At 28.2% G+C, this 18636-nt stretch overlaps 2 protein-coding genes across 3 annotated transcripts; one reads left to right on the forward strand and one right to left on the reverse strand.

Annotated features, from left to right (window-relative positions):
• Positions 1 to 1963: 1963 nt before the first annotated feature.
• LOC113869459 (transcription factor FAMA) lies at positions 1964 to 4915 on the reverse strand. 2 transcript variants are annotated; one of them, XM_027505782.1, is made up of 6 exons: positions 4778 to 4915; positions 4326 to 4454; positions 4062 to 4179; positions 3427 to 3941; positions 2555 to 2980; positions 1964 to 2404 (listed from the first exon to the last, which is right to left on the reverse strand). In XM_027505782.1, exons 2-6 carry the CDS (start codon positions 4347 to 4349, stop codon positions 2315 to 2317), a joined length of 1173 nt encoding a protein of 390 aa, XP_027361583.1. In that variant the 5' UTR covers positions 4350 to 4454; positions 4778 to 4915; the 3' UTR covers positions 1964 to 2314. The 2 variants fall into 2 exon arrangements, with proteins under 2 accessions (XP_027361583.1, XP_027361582.1); XM_027505781.1 differs by having other exon boundaries at positions 3427 to 4179.
• A 7008-nt stretch (positions 4916 to 11923) lies between these two features.
• Positions 11924 to 12301, forward strand: LOC113870358 (uncharacterized RING finger protein ECU07_0330-like). Its single transcript, XM_027506953.1, has one exon. The coding sequence runs from the start codon at positions 11924 to 11926 to the stop codon at positions 12299 to 12301; it is 378 nt and encodes a 125-aa protein (XP_027362754.1).
• The last annotated feature ends 6335 nt before the right edge of the window (positions 12302 to 18636 follow it).

The following is an 18636-nucleotide window of genomic DNA, read 5'->3' on the forward strand; positions in this document are numbered from 1 at the left end:
ACTTATTAATATAAATTTTAAAGATTAAGACTAACAAATTGTGCATTATATTAACATATAATATATTGATAGTATATATTGTATTTTTACTGACAAAATTATTTAATAGTATATTATATCATGTTGTTAATATAAATTCGTAATATTTATACTAATATTTTAACTTTTGTTAAAAAAAATCTAGATTAATTACAGAGGTTAAGCTAGCATTAAAGTGTTAGCAAATTACATTTTTTTAAAAATATTTATGATAGGACTGCAGTTCTACCCGATCTTATTCACCTTTGTCAGGTGTTATGAAATTTTCTTTCTCAAAGTCCAACAAGTCACTCTCCATTTTTCCCAGTAGTGTGTTAATCATATTCAACAATTCTATTGCTTAAACTAGTAAAAATCGATACTAATATCATATGTGATGCTATTATTGGTCCTCTCTCTCTCTCTCTCTATATATATATATATATATATATATATATATATATTCTAAAATTATACCTTTAAAACGAAAAATAAATAAAAATATGAAGGTATCCTCTCATAGAGGTCAAGAAAACATATTCCTCTTTGTGATGAGTACCCCATACACTTTGTTAGCAAAATATTGTTTTATTGATAAAAAAAAAAGCATTAAAGAATATATATACTAACAAAAAAAAATTGACGATAAAAGGTTGGTAAATTAATGAATTATTTATTTTGTAGTGCAACAAAACTTCCACGCAATTCGATTTAACGAGAGAGAGAGAGAGAGAGAGAGAGAGAGAGAGACCCTACAAAGAATGGCCATATCTGAATCCAGCCTAATAGCACCAAGGTGGTCTCTTCTGACAAGTCAAAAGACGAAGAGGGCACAAATGAATGGAGGGTACGAGACACGTTGACTTTGCGCCTCAGAATCATGTACTTGCAAGCTATGGTCTGATCAATCTGATAGAAACAAACACCAAATTGAAGATTTTGTCTCGTAGACTTTCTGCCACTGCCCTTATTTCCCACGAAACTGACTAGTGATGGAGTGAGTGCATGAAAATTGAGATAAGTCAATCGCCAACACCAATTATAAGCACATGTGATGTGATGAACTGGTCAACCCCATCCCTATAGGAATCCAATTTGAGTTGAGTTGAGTTGAGCTAGCGAGATGATGGCTTCCTACAGATTCCATGTGTATACGTAAATTTTTGTGAAATACACTAAAGCAACCATGCAGTTATTTTAGACAAATGCTAATCACAAGCCTAAATTTAAAATTGCTAAACAACAAGTGCTTGCTCATTAATTGATTATATATATAAACATTTTTTACAACATTATTCCTTTTATCACATCAATTATCTCCTTTCAGACTTCAGACTTGCCAATTAATCAACCACTTATTTAATATACTTAAGTGACGATTATATATATTTTTTAATACTAGTAATGATTATATATTTATTCGTAATAAAATTAAGGTTCTTAACTACTCTTCTAATATTTATATTGATATATACAGAGGTAAAAATGCAGCATAATGGTTTATGTTAAATGTGAGTTTATTAGAAAAAAAATTCTACTGTCTTTTATTTTTCTTTTCCATAATCTTTCTATTACTTTGTAAAGCAAATATGAAATGTTATGGCATCTCCATATCACATATATATTAAAAGAAAAATGTCAACACACGTTTTTTTTAATATTCTTAGTTATTAGTTAAAATTTATTAAGAATTATGTTATTTTTATTTTTAATTTAATGATTTTTTTATACTTTTAATTTTTAAAAAATTTAACTAATAAATAAAAATATTTTATAAAATATATTAAAAAAATGTATTCTAACACTCCATAATATAAAACAAAGCATTTAATTTCAACATTATTGTTATGGTACACATAGGAGGGAGGAAAAGAAAAGCCAAATAATACTATAAAACTAATAATTACTGATTAAGGAGAAACGGCATATCTATTTAGGTGACATTTTTTAATTGCACCCAAATATGATCCTTCTACTTCAAAGTTAATTCATCATCTTTATCGCATCCAAAGTTTTGGTGCAATGTACTACTTTTGGGAGAGAACAAGATATAGTAAAGACTAGCCATCATGTAATATAAACCACCTTATTGTTCGATCAATCACCAATTGCTTCAATGCGACAATAACAACAGTAAATCCAAAGGTCATACATATATAGTGTGCAAGCGGCAGTGCAAGGTCAATATCAGTATCTCATAAAGGCAACTATAGAAATCACAAGTAATTCTTGTATATGAATACAGTACCTACACTACCTCACAACATATATAATAGCAACATATAGTAATCGATCATCACATGCTAGTGTTTGCATGGATAAAGCTGAATATCTGCTGAACCGAGCTGGCTATATCTTCAGCGGTGAACCTTGAATCACTAGCTACCTACACAGGTCAGGCATTGTTAGACAAGTTAAATCAACACAAGAATCTTAATAGAAGTACGCACCAGATTTAATATATGTTACATATGCTTAAATGCTTAATTATATAAGTGGCTAAATTTATATATGAGGGTACCAAATATATATGTACCTTGACATTGAATGAATAAAGAACTGTTTGTTCAATGGTGGTGATGTTGGTATGAAGGATAATTAGCTGAAGATCTTCAAGGGCAGCAATGGTCTTGATCAATTGTCCTGGTCTTCTTCTTGATAGGATTTTGATCATAGCATCAAATCCTAGAAGCTTCACTTCAACATCAGCCAAACAAGACTTGCTCTCCGCGGTTTCTTCGTGAAGTCCGGTCTCCATCTCCACAAGCTTCATCTGGTCATTTGGCAAAGGCAAAGGTGGAAAGAATGGAGGCTGTTGTGCTGTAAGAGTTGGATCTCCAACTTGTCTTGCTTGAGCTTCTCCAAGGAGTCTCCTCCTCTTTTGTGATTCCAAACACTGAAGAAGTTGCTCCAATTCCCTCACAAACTCTATAGCCCCCCCAATTATAGAAGCTTGATCACCCTACATATAAACAAAATAAATTAGAAACATTCAAGAGGGGATGATAAGAATTGAAGATGAAAATTAAAATGGTTATTTGAACAACTGAAAGTAAACAGTATGTATAAGTACTTTTATGCTTTATACTTTTTTTTTTTAATCTTTTCTGTGTACACTCATCTCAAAATTATTCTCTGAATATAGAAGAAACAACTAAAAGTTTTACCAAAGTTGTTCAAGAAACATACTATTACATGTTAATTTCTAAATTGGTGTGCAATACTTGCATGGAATAAAATCACTGTCCTCTTTTCTCTTCTAATTGAAAAAACAACACGTAAAGAATTAAATTTCAGTTTGTGATAATTTCTCTATTAAACGTTAGTTGTTTTAGTGTCTCTTTTTCAAGTAGAGAAAGAGGGGAAAAAGGGTAAAAGAGGCATGTGATTTGAATCATAGTTGCGTACCCTTTGGACGTATGAACCGGGCATGAGTGACCTAAGGACACGAAGATGCTCATTCATTTGCTTCCTTCGGTTCCTTTCAACCGCTATGTGAGTCATGCGCTGGCTCTCAACTTCTTCACTTGTCTTAACAGTTCTTGGTCTCTTCCTCTTGTTCTTGTTCTCTTGAACTGTAGAAGAATTCTTGTGTAGGTCCTCATGACCAAGAAACCGAAGTTGCACTGAGTTGTTGTCATCAGAAACCCGAGTCTCTTCGTCTTCTCTCATCATTCCCTCTTCTCCTACTAACCTACACTTATCTTCCACACTCACCAAGTTGAACCTCTCAGCATCATTTTCAGCTTCCCCATCACCACCATCAGTGTTATTATTCATCATCATGTTCTGATCTTCCTCCATCTTATCGTCATTTAACACAGGAAACTTGAGGAAGTAAACTGGGTCTATTCCAGATTCTTCGCAGTTCTTGGCTTGGTTTAAGGCCAACTTGGGTCCAAAATCTGCAAACTGCATCACATCTGCAAAACTAAGTTTATCATAAGAAGTGGTACCAGCACTACTAGTACCATAAAAACCATGTGGATTTGGTGGTGGTTGTGTTTGAGGCATGTAATCCACCAATGAGTTGTTGTTTTCACCCGAAGTTTGGAACTTCATGAGATGCTGGTGTTGTTGATTTTGTGGGTACAAATGGAGTTGATGATGATCGAGAGAGTAATCAAGTGTGTTGAAACTTGGGGGCATGCTGGGTGGTGCCTGAAATGATGATTCAACAAAATTGGAGCAAAACAACATGGTGATGATATGAGGTTTCTATGAGAGAGTGAAAATATCTAACATATGAAAAAATTGAATGAAGCCAGAAACGTAAAAGAGCCACGGATGAGAGCTATGTGTTGTACCGAATAGTTGTGATCTTTCTCCATTCTTACTATCTTATAACGAAGATGACTTTAACCGAAGCAAACCCTAAGAAACCTCACTTCGTATAAGACAAAACCCCACACCGAAGTTTCTTGAGGGCCCTCCACCTGAAAAATTATTGGTAAATTAATCCACTAATTCATTAGCGTACATCATGTTAATTAAAATCTCAAAATGCATATTTCGAAACATACAATTTCTTTTCACACATAATTCTATTTTTAAAATTCTTCTAAAAATTAATAAAAACAAATAATTGTTTTTCAATAACAAATCAAACTAAATATGAATTAAACATGATCATAACAAAGAACAAAAAGAATCATAATATTTATAATCTCATGTATATAATACATAATAATCATATTATATGCAGTAAGATAATAACTGAATGAAACAGTTACGAATGATATAATATTAGCTAGGGAACCTGTTTTGGAGTGAGGGAATGGAAATTGGAAGAAGACAAGGGTGAAAATCAAGTGGGGTCTTGAAGACTTGGGTAGAACAGAATCATGAAAGTGTGTGTACCCCACTAGTAGACCACCAGAAGAGGACGATGGAAATGGGTGTTTTTATTGAAGTGGGGGTGGTGTGGTGGTTTTTTGTGTATATAATGGACCAAAGTGTGGGGGCGCTCATAAGGTTGGGTTTGACTTCTTTGTGGTCACAGAAAAGGACAGAGAGAGAGCCTAAGGATGATTAAATTTCCACCTCACAGATTCACCACCTTTTATTAATGTTTGTCACAAGCTAGCAACGCTCTTTTGGAACCGCCAAGTTTCATGAGTTAACGCTGAAGTTTGTACACTTTTAATTGTTATCTATACTTTTAACTTTGAATTTTCAATTAGGGTCGCCTTCAGGCATCTAGTATAGTTTTTTTTTTTTTTCCTTTTCTTCCATAAATTTGTTGGTGCATGACTCACATGGCCTCTTGAAATAGTTTTCCGAAAATAGACAAGCATTAATATTTTTTTACATCAATGCTTGTTTGCACAGTTTTAAATCCTTAAAATCACCTCACATTAGAAAATTGACCTCCTGCATGCAAGTTTCAAAACTGTATACAATAATTTTTTTTAAAAATCTTAGTTAATTCTTTGTAACCAGGCTATTTTTTATTCGATTCAATGTCTCTGAGACTGATCTTCAGATCGTGGGGGATGGTCAATTAATACTTTTTTTAAGATAAATTTTGTGGTCCCATTACAATTATTGAAATATTACAAACTAAAGTGATTGATGCAATCGTAATTGAAATCATAATGTGATTATAGAAACTTTCAGCGTTTGGAACGGTGTATTAACTTAAACAGCTATTACAATATTTTGATTACACATAGTATGTGACGAACATGAAGTTCTAAATTTTGCCAAAACTTTCTCCAACTTATGTTTTGAAGTCGATGACATTATTCTAAACATTTCTTAATTTAAACATCTTAAGTCTATAATAGACAATAAAAAGATTTTAATACAGGCCAAAACAATCCCCTTTTTTAGTCAGATTTTGGAGCTGAATTAGGACAAGTTCATTTATGATGAAGAATTTAAACATTTAATCATTCTATTGTGAGTGCAAACTGTTGGTTGGCTGTACATTTTAGAATGAGCTCATTATTGTTTAACACTTAAGGTGTGTTTGGTTTCAAGGAAAAGTTAGGGAAGAGGAACTTCTAATCCAGAGGAGAGGTATGTACTAGAAAATTAGAAAACTTACAAAAGAGAATAAAAATTGCAAATGTAACTTTTAAAAATTAAAAGTATTAGCGTCTTAAAAATGCTATAATATAGAGAGAGAATATTAAGTGTGTATTTGGATGATTTTATTTTTGCTATGTGTAAAAAGCTGAAAAAAACTGTTTGTTTTATTTAAATAATATTTTAGAAAATTAATTTATTATCTTTAATCAATTTTTTATATAAAAAATAACTTATTTACGAAAAGTAAAATTATGAAAAAAGTTATGTAGGAAAAAAAAAAATGAAGAAATGTGTTATTGCTAGATGGGTCCTGCTAGGGCTAATCAGGAATTAAAAGGCTAGTTAGCATTCTATGCATTATACGGAGGCTTCTTTTTGCCATATTTCTTTTGCGTAACAATGTTTGGGTATTTTGCACTAAATATGAAGTAATGAGATCTCATTAGTTAATAACAAGCAACACTAAGGATTCGATTTAAACAATATTTAGTATATTTTGTTAAGCACCTTTGATTATATTTAAAAAATGTACTAATTAAATCATTTTTAAATAGTAAAGTAATGTATGGGTATAAATTATACTTTACCTTCATATAAGTTCACTCTTATCCTTCTCTTTTTCTTTGTATGAATAAATCCTTTTGTTCTATATATATAGCTACGGCTAAAGTAATTAAGTTTAATAAAGTAGATAAAATATGCAAAATTTTACTTGATATTTTATCATCCTTTTTTATTGTATGATATATTGCTATTATTGAGGTTTTGGTAGAAATTAAAAATTATGTTCCCTGTAGGCATCAGAGCCACACAAATTAAATTAATTTGCATATAAATATAATATTCACCGTCTCTATGGAGCGTCCAGCTGCCATGAAGCCTGCATGTTAGGGTCTCAACAGCACACGGGAACTGGGAAAACCATTAAATGCGAATGGCTTCATGAAATTTATCAAACCCTAACTTCACTCTATTTATTATTTTGTTTTCTATCAAGTATTAACCTACATTTCATTTTTCTTTTCTTTTTTGGTTATCTTAGCTCACTCTCTCTGTATTTTGTTATTTTCTACCTTTTTCTTTTCTTTTTTTAAGTAGAGAGAGAGAGAGAGAGAGAGAGAGGTAATTTAACTACTTTAAAAGAATACTAAAATTTTTGTTTTTGTTGTTATTCGTAATATTGAATTTATCAATAATTTATATATATTTTTAAATATTATTAGTAATCTTTGTTTTTTCAATCAGCAAAGGATATTTAACTACACTGTTTGAGAGAAATTATTATTAATTTCTTTTCACTTAATTATTAATGTTAATAAGAGAGAAAGTAAAAGAAAGGAATTTACCACATTTAATTAAGGATTATTTTAAAAAATTAATTCAATAGATAATTTGAAGGGAGTCTTACCAAAAAAAAAAAAAAAAAAAACCAAAGCAAACTTAGTAACTTACTGAAAGGTTTCCATATATAAAAAGGGTATCCTATTAGTTATTTAAAAATTTTCATTATGTTTATTTTTTTTTAAATTTATTATATTACTGCATTTATGTTTAGCAAATATTAAATTACTGATAAAAAAAACATTTTACAGTTATTTAGATTTAAAATAAAGAATATAATAATGTAAATTGAAAGGTTTACTTTTTACAAAATTTTTATAACAAAATTCTTTCAATTACTTTTTGTATATCGGTATTTTCCCTTACTTTTCTGTATTCTTTGCTAGATAAACCAACAATGAAAATGAGGACTCAAAAGAGCAAAATAAATAAATACATGGGCCAACACCTTCAGAAGGCAATGGACTGAAAGCCCAAATTTGAAACTTAGTCCCCATGTCAACATCTATATAAGATGCAACCCTAATTGCAAAGTTTTAAGAACAATCTAAGCACATGCACATTAAAATTGAATGCCATTTAGTTATAGGATTATTTCAAAATGGAACTCTCATATTGGTCCAAATTCAAACATAGCATTAATTAGTTCAAAATTCTTGTTTCCCTTCCCCCTATTTTAATAACCTATAACAACCACCATGAATAATTAAACCTGAAACCTTTATTATGTCTACACTGACTACTAAAGTTCTTTTATTATGAGAGTAATTATATTGTAGATAACTATGAAGATATCTTCATATATGTGTCCTTTGTGGTTCACAATTTGAAACTCCTACTAAATGTACTAGGACGCAATCCAACATGGCTAGTACCAATTTGCTAAAAACTCGTGATTGAATACAACAATTAGAGCACGTTTAAAAGATCAACTTACATGTAGTTGACTTCTTCTATTGCTTGTAAACTAATTTTTATGCTAGTCCAAATTATTTATGGACCAACCCCCAAAATTATTATTATTATTATTATTATTATTATTTACTTTAAAATAGTTACAAACTTTGAGTTACATTGTAATTAATGAGTATGATATTCCAAACTCGTACAAAATTGAGTTACATTGACCGATTTTATAAACTTTGATCCATATACCCACCTCAAAAATATATTGTATTTTTATTGGTATTTATAAAAAATTTTTTAACAGAATTAACATGTTTAATTAAAAAAATTATTTAAAACACTCAATAATAATTATTGTCTTAAAATGTTGTCATTATCTCTCTTCTTAAACACATTTATATTTTAAAATATTTTCAAGAGAATTCTTTTTTTTTTCTTGAGAATTGTTTTATAGCAATAGTCTTAAAATAGAAGATAAAGAATCTTTCTTTTCACATTTTGCTTTTTAGTTTCGTACTCTGCCTAAAATAAAATGTTAGTGTTACGTCAAGACCTGTATCTTATCCCAATGATTTCAGAAAAAACAGTTTTATCTTAAACATTTTATATAGAAAAAAAAATTCCAAACCGATCACAATCCAAAATTTATTATAACTAAATTATACATTGATTAAAACGACTTTTAATTCTACTATTTATGAGCTAAAAGAACGCAACTTCAAATTATTGTATCATTAAGCGAACTAATACAGTGCTTAATTAACAAGAATTAATTAGTAATTCAGATATTTTATTTTAAAATAATTTATTTTACCGTGAATAGTTATAAAATAAAAGAGAAGATCACGATGTGAAAAAACCTTTAATTGAACCACGGTAAAAGTCACCATTATTGAAATATTGATAAATTATATTGTACTATAAAAAATAAAAAGTATTTTATACTTTTATTTACGTGAAATAATTATAACTGTTAATTTTAATAATAAAATTAATAATATATTTAAAAAAGATATAAATATTTTTAATATTTTAATATAATTTAAAAAAATATTTAATACACTTTTAAATTTAGAATTTAGAATTACGGTAGCAATCAGAGGCAGCTTTTCGTGCTTCACGTGTCACCATTTCTCACCAATAATACGTCGTTGGTTCGCCGACTCTGCTTATTTTCTCGGAAATCATGTTCTAATGTTTTATTGGATAAAATGTTTATTTATTTTTTTATTCAATTGGAGAATACGAAATTAAAATAATGTTATTTTTTCTTTACTTGTTAAATACATATTTTTCATGTATATGCATCATATGTTTGAAAGGTTTATGAATATCCCAAAAAGATCTGAAACCACAATCCGTGCAGACTCATATCTCTCAATCCAAAGCCATGCTCACGAATTCCATGACTCTGATTTACACTCATCTGAAATGGGTATTAGATTTCCTGCTATATTATCCCTTCTACAAGCTCAATGATCCTCATGAATTGCCAATAACTGGAGAAGAGAGAGCAACGTTCCACTGTGAATCCACCACCCTCGGTTCAGATGAAGATGTAGATTGTGCTGTGTGTTTGTGCAAATTTGGAGATGGAGAAGAGATTAGAGTGCTAAGCTGTGAACACGTCTTTCACAAAAATTGCTTAGATCGATGGGTTTGTTCCAAAATTGCCACGTGTCCTCTTTGCAGAGAACCAGTGAGACCAAGAAGAGCCATTAGAGAGGGTGGAGCTCAAGTTCTATTCTTTGAATTTTGTTCTATCAACACTCAAAGCCATGATAGATGGTGGCTACGCTGAGTAACTCTGAAGAAATAATATCTTAATTAATGGCGCTTAGGCTTTGTGCAAACCAATTGAGGGTCATCAACAACATTTTGTATTTTTTATTTTTATCCTTTTTAGTTTATATAATATGTTATTTTAGGCTTCCGATTTTTTACTTTAAATTTTGAAATATTCATTTTTTATTCAAGTTTTAAATAGTAATTAGTTAATTAATTAATCCTTTTCTTGTACAAAATTATCAATTAAGGTATCAAATTTCACCTAAAATAAAAAAGATATATAGATTAAAATTTTCTCTTCTCAAACTCTAATATCACATTTTATAAAACATTTAAAATGAAGTTTAGGAATGTTGTGGGTGGAATAGTCAATAGTCCGACATATGAGATTAAACGATATCTCTATATTGAGATCTGTGAACCTTATTGGCCAAAGATGATAGTGCTCACCATTAATGCGTTAGCATGGCACCCCAATCTATGACATAACTTACGTGAGATATAATTTTATAACACCAAATATTAATAAATTTAAATATTTATACTATTAAGATTGGTTATAAACCTGAATTTACTTTTTATATCCATTATATATGCAATTGAAGTAAAAATTTTACTAGATTTTATTTCAATTGTGTTTAGATCAACTTCAAAATTGTTGTAAAAAGTCAATTGTGTTTATTTATATAGATTCTGATATTCTTTATTTCTTTCATATTCTCATTGTATTCTAAAATCACAAGTCATCTTTGGATTGAAATTTATTGTTATGTCTGATTTATAGCTATTTCTATCAAAAGTATTTTTAACTTTAATTTTTAAAAAAATTATGAAAACTCCATTCTCTTAGTTTTCTAACCTCTATTTCATTTTTTCCTTTCAAATCTTAATTATTTAGTCGAAAAAATTATTTTTATTTTTTTACATTAAAGTCTATTGTGTCTTTTCAAATCTCAACTACTTGTGTTTAGTTAATTTTTTTCACGGACACATTATGTATTTAATAACTTATAACTGTTGGACAGGAAAGGCTGACATATTTTAAAATGCACATTACATATTAAAATAAATTAGATAAAAATTTATAGACTTAATCTATGCTTATATATATATATATATATATATATATATATATATATTAAACTCATAGTTTTTAAGTATATATAGTTTTTGAAGATTTCTTAAATGAGAATGATTTACAAATTAATTTTCTTCCTAATTATGTTCTGTATAAATTATTTTTAAAAATTTAATTAAAATTTTTCAGTTTAAATTTTAAAAATTTTATTTATTTAATAGAGTAGAATATTCATTATGAATAATTAAAATATTTAATTTTTTAAAAATTATTAATAGTCATTCACCGAACAGACGTTAATCCACGAGAAGAACGTAGGCTGTGCGGGTCGTGCATCACGAAGACCGGGAAACACAACTTAATTATTCTATGTCACTTTTTATTTTATTTTTTATTTCAATAAATTAAAATCATTATACAGAATTATTTTTAGTTAAAGATTGATATTTAATGAAGATTAATTATATCAAGATTTATTCACAATAAAAAACAAAACTTAGATGTAATTTATCAAAATAAAATTTTAATTTTGATTAACAATATCAATAATATTCATAAAATAACACAATTATTTTCCTATAATATATATACACACACACAACCATTCCAATTTCTGAGGGAAGCCAAGCCAGAACTTGAATGATCATGAGCCCTCTAATCCGAATCGCATTAGCAATTAACTTCATTTATAGTTGGCATGCCTTGAGAATGCTCATAGAATACTTGTCTCTCCTTCACACCCTTCTTAAAATGACAATGGATTTAGTTTTCCATCGTTTATTCCATCCCTTTGTAATCGATTTCAACCTCTCTGGTTCAGAAATGGCAATAAGTACTAGTGGAGAAGAGCTTAGAATACGCTATGATCACGTGTCCACCTCTGTGTCACGGGAAGATTGCGCTGTGTGTCTTTGCAATATGGGAGAAACAGAAGAGGTTATAACGCTGCGCTGTGATCATCTCTTTCACAGAGTTTGCATAGATAAATGGGTTGGCTTCAACAGTGCCACTTGCCCTCTTTGCAGACACTCAATGGGGCCAACAAAGGAAATCGGAAAGTTAAGTGCTGAAATTCAATTATTTGAGTCTTGTTCTATCAACCCCCATGACTATGAGATCAAGTGGTTACGCTGAGCAATTAGCAAGTATGGCAATAAGTAAACAAACCTGTGAAGGTTAAAGTAGGTTATCTTGTAATTACTTATGTGTTTTGCAAACCAGTGCTCGCATAAATAATACGTTTGATGTAAAGCAATGGATGAAAATTTTCTTCCGAAAATGGAAAACGTGAGCAGATAGGAGTGCATGTATGGCGGCGACATATATATGAGTTGGGTTTTTAGGAAAAGTTATGGAACATTACGTACCTTAAGGTTATTAAGTAATTTTCTTTCTAAATTTTGTATTGTTAGTATAATAACCATTGATCACTGTGATCTATCCGATACTACCTATATATTCTATCTGTTGTAATGGAGAAGTTCCATGTATCCAAGTTAACAGACTCAAGTTTTACGAAAGTCTTCCTTTTGATTCTCTTCCCCTCATGACCACATCAAGGAATGAGAATGGGCAAAACAAAAATGAATTGATAATTTCTATGTACTAGAATTGAAACTTCAAAATCATGTTGGTTCCATGCATTGGTGTTCTTATCACTGAATAGTTAGCACAAGCATGTGTAGAGATTTTATTAAGTCAGTAAAGCCTCTAAAAATGACTAATAAGGACAACAATACCACTTTTACTCGTTTTCATGTTAGTCTTGTATAACATATTCTTCCCCACTTCTGTATCTCACATTTTCAGGCACATGATATTTTGGAATGTCTGGAAATATTAGATTGTAGAATGAAGTTTTATCTAGTTACTGATCCCTCAAAGTTGCTTGGTGGAAGATTCACGGATCTATAAAACCAGGTTTCAAATTGAATAAAGAGAATCACAATCTATGAAAGGTAGTTGATGCATTTGGCAGCACAAGAAGATCAGATTTATGACCAGTAATAAATGGTATATTATCTACTTTTAAACTCAAACAGAAGCATGGCCTAAGCTATGCATGCATGCCATTAAGTTAAACATAAAGTATAATTAGAGTGATTAGAAATTGAATTAGAATATGACAGGAAATATTTTTGTTGAATTCTCCAATATAGACTCTCAGATTCTTAAAAACATAGTCCTTAAAGAAAAGTAGACCCTACAGAAGAATCTCCTTAGTAACCTCAGATTTCTCGAGATAATCGTGTGTGAACTATAGAAACTAACAAAATAATTTGATTTTCATATTTACGGTATTGAAACACAGATGACAAGGTAATGAGTGGTCGAAATTGTGTGTGGCCCCACTTCAAATGAATAACGCGGAATTCAACAATTGATCCTTTAACAACCCATTTTTCGGATTCATTTGCACCCTTTTCTATTGACTAATATTTTACTTCCTCTACTCTTAAATATTCATTTTTTTCTAATTGCAGCATGAAAACTAAAAATATCATTAATTTAATTTAATTTATAAAAATTTAAATAATTTTTCAAAGTTAACTTTAAAGTTTAATGGACTAGTTATTTTACTTACTTTTATTTAATTAATTGTTTTATTTTCATTCAGAATACTTTTGTAAACATGACAAATGTTTTAAAATAATCTTATATATAAGAAACAAAACAAATAAGAATTTAATTTAGATACATGGTCAGTGTAAAAAATATTTAAATCATCATCCAATCATAAATTAACATATTAGCAAGTACTATTAATTTATGTAATAATTAGTATAAAAATTATTTTGATTATACATATATAATTTTAAATTTGTTGATTTATCCTTTATTTATAGTCTAATTTTTATTTGTATATCCTAAAATTTTAAATCTCATGTTCTATATATATATTTTAATATGTTAAGGCCACAAGTTGTTTATATCTTGTATTGTCTCATAAAAAATATATTGAGCTTTTTAAACTTCTTAAAAAAGCTAATAAAGAAAATTTAAAATTAATTAAAAAGAGTATTTTTAATAAAAAATGTCAAATAAATATTTAATGGTGCTTTCGTAAGAAACTTAAAATAGATTAAATTATGATGTATTTTATTTTTTTTAATGGAGGTGGTTAAAATTTGTAAAATTAAAAAAAATGGCAATATAATGTATGCATCTTTCAAACAGAAAAATATAAATTTACTCTTTTAGTTTTCTAAGTAAAATTTGAGATAAATTTCACCAAATAAATTAAAATAATTATTTATTAATGAGGTAAACATAAAACCTATATATCAAATACTAAAAATACAGAAAACATCTTAAAATATGTCACCCACCCAAAATGTGTTTGCTATGCGTTTCCATTACTACCTGACATCCAAGTTTGATTATAAATACTCCCAAGTGGTTCCAACTTTTTCTCAAAGGCAAAGCCATAGCTAATACCTTTACTTCTAACCATTTCCATAATATATTGTACTCAAACCTTCAGCATGTTCACCACATACCTCACTCTAATTTACAATAATCTTAAATGGGTATTTGAGTTCCTTCTCTACTATCCCTTTTACATGCTCCATCATTCAAAGCCATGTTTCCATTCAGAGGAACATAAAGATTGTGGTGTGTGTATGTGCAAATTTGGAGATGAAGAAGAAGTGATTAGAGTGCTTACGTGTGACCACAGGTTCCATAGAGATTGTTTGGATAGATTGGTTGGTTCCAAGAATGACACTTGTCCTCTTTGCAGAGATTCACTTCATCCAAGGGCTCTCACTGAGTTTAGTGCTCAACTTCTGTTCTTCAAGTTTTCTTCTGTCCACAATGATGACCGTGAGAGATGGTGGCTACGCTGAGTAATTTAATCCGTTTACTTAATACTATTAGTTCTCAAAATTAATTTTAAATAGAAAATTTGATATTCTCTTACACGTAAAATAATCATGAAATCTGTAATTTAGTTAAAAAAAAGTGTTAATATTCTCTAATTTTCTTAAAAATAGTAAATAAATTATAACAGTATAGAATACTTTTTCAAGTTATAAGCATCTGTTTAAAATTAATAAACTTTTACTAAAAAGTATTTATTATAAGTATAATAAATACTTTTTAATAAACATTTACTATTTCTAAATATTTAAAATTACCTATAAATATTAATGTTATGTTGTATTTTTCTTTTAAGTAATGTTTACCAATTTTCAGGAAAGTATGTATATGAATGGCTTGAAGGCTTTTGCATCAGATACACCAATCGCTATAGTTTTATTGACTTCTTTCCTTTTCCATTTTGGCAACGAACTGTTCCAATGTAATGAAGAAAATTGATGAATCTATATTCGTTTTAGTCCAAATAAATGTACTACCAAGAAGTAACTTGGTTATTTGCAAACCCAATCATGTTTTGCCTTTTCTGATTTGCCACTGCACTAGCTAGCTGCATGTCAATTAATAAGGTCCATGAAAACTTGCTTTGTACCTTGGATTCCAGATTGTAACAATTCTTCATAATACTTCTTGAAATATTATCGTAAAAGTAAAACTCCAGTTTCAATTAGGGAATCATTAATTTTCAACTAATTCTAAATTCCTTTAACTTTGTATGTCTATAAATTCTTTTAATTATTAAATAAAGAAATTATTAAATATATTTTGTGTTTTTAAGATAATAAATGCTTAATTTTTTATATAATATTTACTTTATACAATAAGATGTTGATTATTAAAAGAATATGTAAGATTAATTGGCACAGTGGTCAAGCTGTCGATTTAGGGAATTTAGCTACATGGAAGAAAGGCTCCAGCTCCAACACTTGAGAATTATCACATGCGGACATGCCATCTTATTTATTTATTGATTTTTAATTAATGCAGTTTTTTAATTATTTAAATTAAATTAAATTACCCACCTTAAAATCTCATCTAATAATTAATAAAAATATAATAAAGATATGGCATATTATTAATTAATATAAATTAATAAAAAATGTATAAAAATAGTTAACTAAATATATTAAAGGTATTTTTTTTTTTTTGTGGATTTGTATAAATGCATGACACATACATATTTTTTTATATTTATATTAATTATCTGATAAAAGATTGAGGTGAGAAACATACTTTGAAAAATAAAAAAGTGGAAGGGTTAAAAGTATAATTGAAGCTACATTTTTCATTATAAGAACTAAGATGATGGCTTTAGAAAATCTTTGCACTAGTGGGGACAAAACTGGATTTTTTTATACATACAGGAACAAACTAAAACTATGTAACATAAACATATAAGAATCAAATTAAAATAATGTAACATATACGTATGAAAACCAAAATATATTTGATCAAACAAACATGTAACTACTGAGAAGAGAACAATGTTAGAACAGATCCAAACAATTGGTATTATTCCAAAAAAGTTTGCATGTATTTAGATTAAAGTTTAGTTTCAATAAATACTTATATGAGATAAAAATAAAGAAGTGTGATAAATTTAATTTATCGTACAATTTTAAATTAACTTACACCTTTTTATTTTTATAAAAAAAATTCATTTAACTTCTCTAACATATGAGATGAATAAGTTGATTTTAACTAATAAAGGGGATTTTATTTATTTTATTTTTGTTTAATTTTTTATAAATATTTTATAAAAGTTGACCAAAACTGCATCTAAATTAAAATTATATAATGCATATAGAGATCAACTTTAGTTCCATTTACTAAACATAAAAAATGATACGTATATTATTATTGATTTTGAAAATATACCTTGATATTAAAGGAAAAAGATTTTTATTTTCTTATTTTTCATGTTTACAAAACATTTTCCCTAAAAGTATGAAAGAAGGCTTTTTATCATTTTACAACGACACGTTTCTTATTTAAAATCATCTAAAGTGCAACCGTACCCGACTCCATGACTGCCAATAGCGACACAACTCCTTATTTAAAATCATCATATAATTTGTTAAAAGTTAACACATTGCTTTTATATTTTAATAATTAAAATACTTTAGTCCCTGTATAAAATTTATGTTTTTAATTTCTTTTTTTATAAAAAAAGTTTTTACATCGGTATAAAAATATTTAAAAAATAAGTCTGCTATTATTTTTTATTATAACATTAGTATCATTTAAATATTTATTATTTTTGGTCCCTTTATGTGATATATTTTTTATTTTGATTATATGAAAAATATTATAGGAATTAAAATAAAAATATATTTTACGTAATGGTAATAATTAAAAATTTGCCATTAAAACAAGTTAAAAAAAGTTATATAGATTAATTACAAATTACAAACGGTGATTTCTTGAATTTAATAATATCATTATACTTTAATGTGATTACGAAGATTGTTATTATAAGATGACGTTGGAGAGTGGAGTAAAAAACATTTTGATATGGTACCTTTAATACTTTTGACAGATTATTTAGGAGATTTTTTTTACAGTAAAACGTATATGCAGTACTTTAAATATATTTGGCATTATTCTCTAATTAAAATTATAATTTTATCTCAAAAATTAGAGTTAAGCTTTAATACTAACATTTATTATGTTGATTATCAAAATAAAATTTTAATTAGAAACAAGCAACAAAAGTTTTGAAAGCACCTTAAAAACCTTATCTATGTTTTGTCTATAAAACACAATTCATTCATAATTGTATTTAGAAGTTCAAATAAATTTAACAATGAATTTTGGTTTATAAGATGAAGTAATGGAACTAACAAAGAGGTTTTAACTACTCTCAAGTAAAAAAAATAATAATAGCTTTGAAAATTTAAAATTAGTTCACATTCTCTTCTTTTAAACCTCCACAATGAACAAAAACAAAATATTTTTTATCCAACTATCAAACACCTTCTCATAATAATAACCACAACTATGTTAAACTACAATAATATTTTTTAAAGTTGATAAATTATCCTTTATTGCATATCATAATTTATCATAACCTGTTTTGAATTGTATTTAAACCTTTATACATAACACTTCTTTTTTTCCTTTTAGTTTTTACACAAAATCGTGTAGTTGCAGCCATTTTCAAAAGACATGATGCAATATATCAAATCTTTGGAGAGCAACTAACTTCCAGTCTAATAAAAAAAATCTGAATTTTTGTTAATTTTATGAAAAAACCAATTTTACTCGTGCACCATTTCCATAAAGTTTGATGTCCCACAAGTTAGCAACATCCACTCACAAATTGGAGGGAACAGTTCATGCCTTTTTATCCTCATTTTTTCCAGAAATGAAAAGGATAATTATAACAAACTAGGGAGGGAAGGAAGGGAATCCATACTGAACAAAAAATGATTAACTTTACCCTAGATGATGCACTGCTTTATACAACAAAGGGGGCAATGAAAGTTAAGATTTTAAAACCTATAGGGAATAAACTCTAAACTTTTGCCCAACAGGAAAAAGTAATAAGCAGAAACAAAGTAAAAGCAAAACTGAGTATTTAATGAGAT

This window comes from Abrus precatorius, unplaced genomic scaffold (genome assembly GCF_003935025.1).
Source record: "Abrus precatorius isolate BTA unplaced genomic scaffold, Abrus_2018 Scaffold6, whole genome shotgun sequence".
NCBI classification, from domain to species: Eukaryota; Viridiplantae; Streptophyta; class Magnoliopsida; order Fabales; family Fabaceae; genus Abrus; species Abrus precatorius.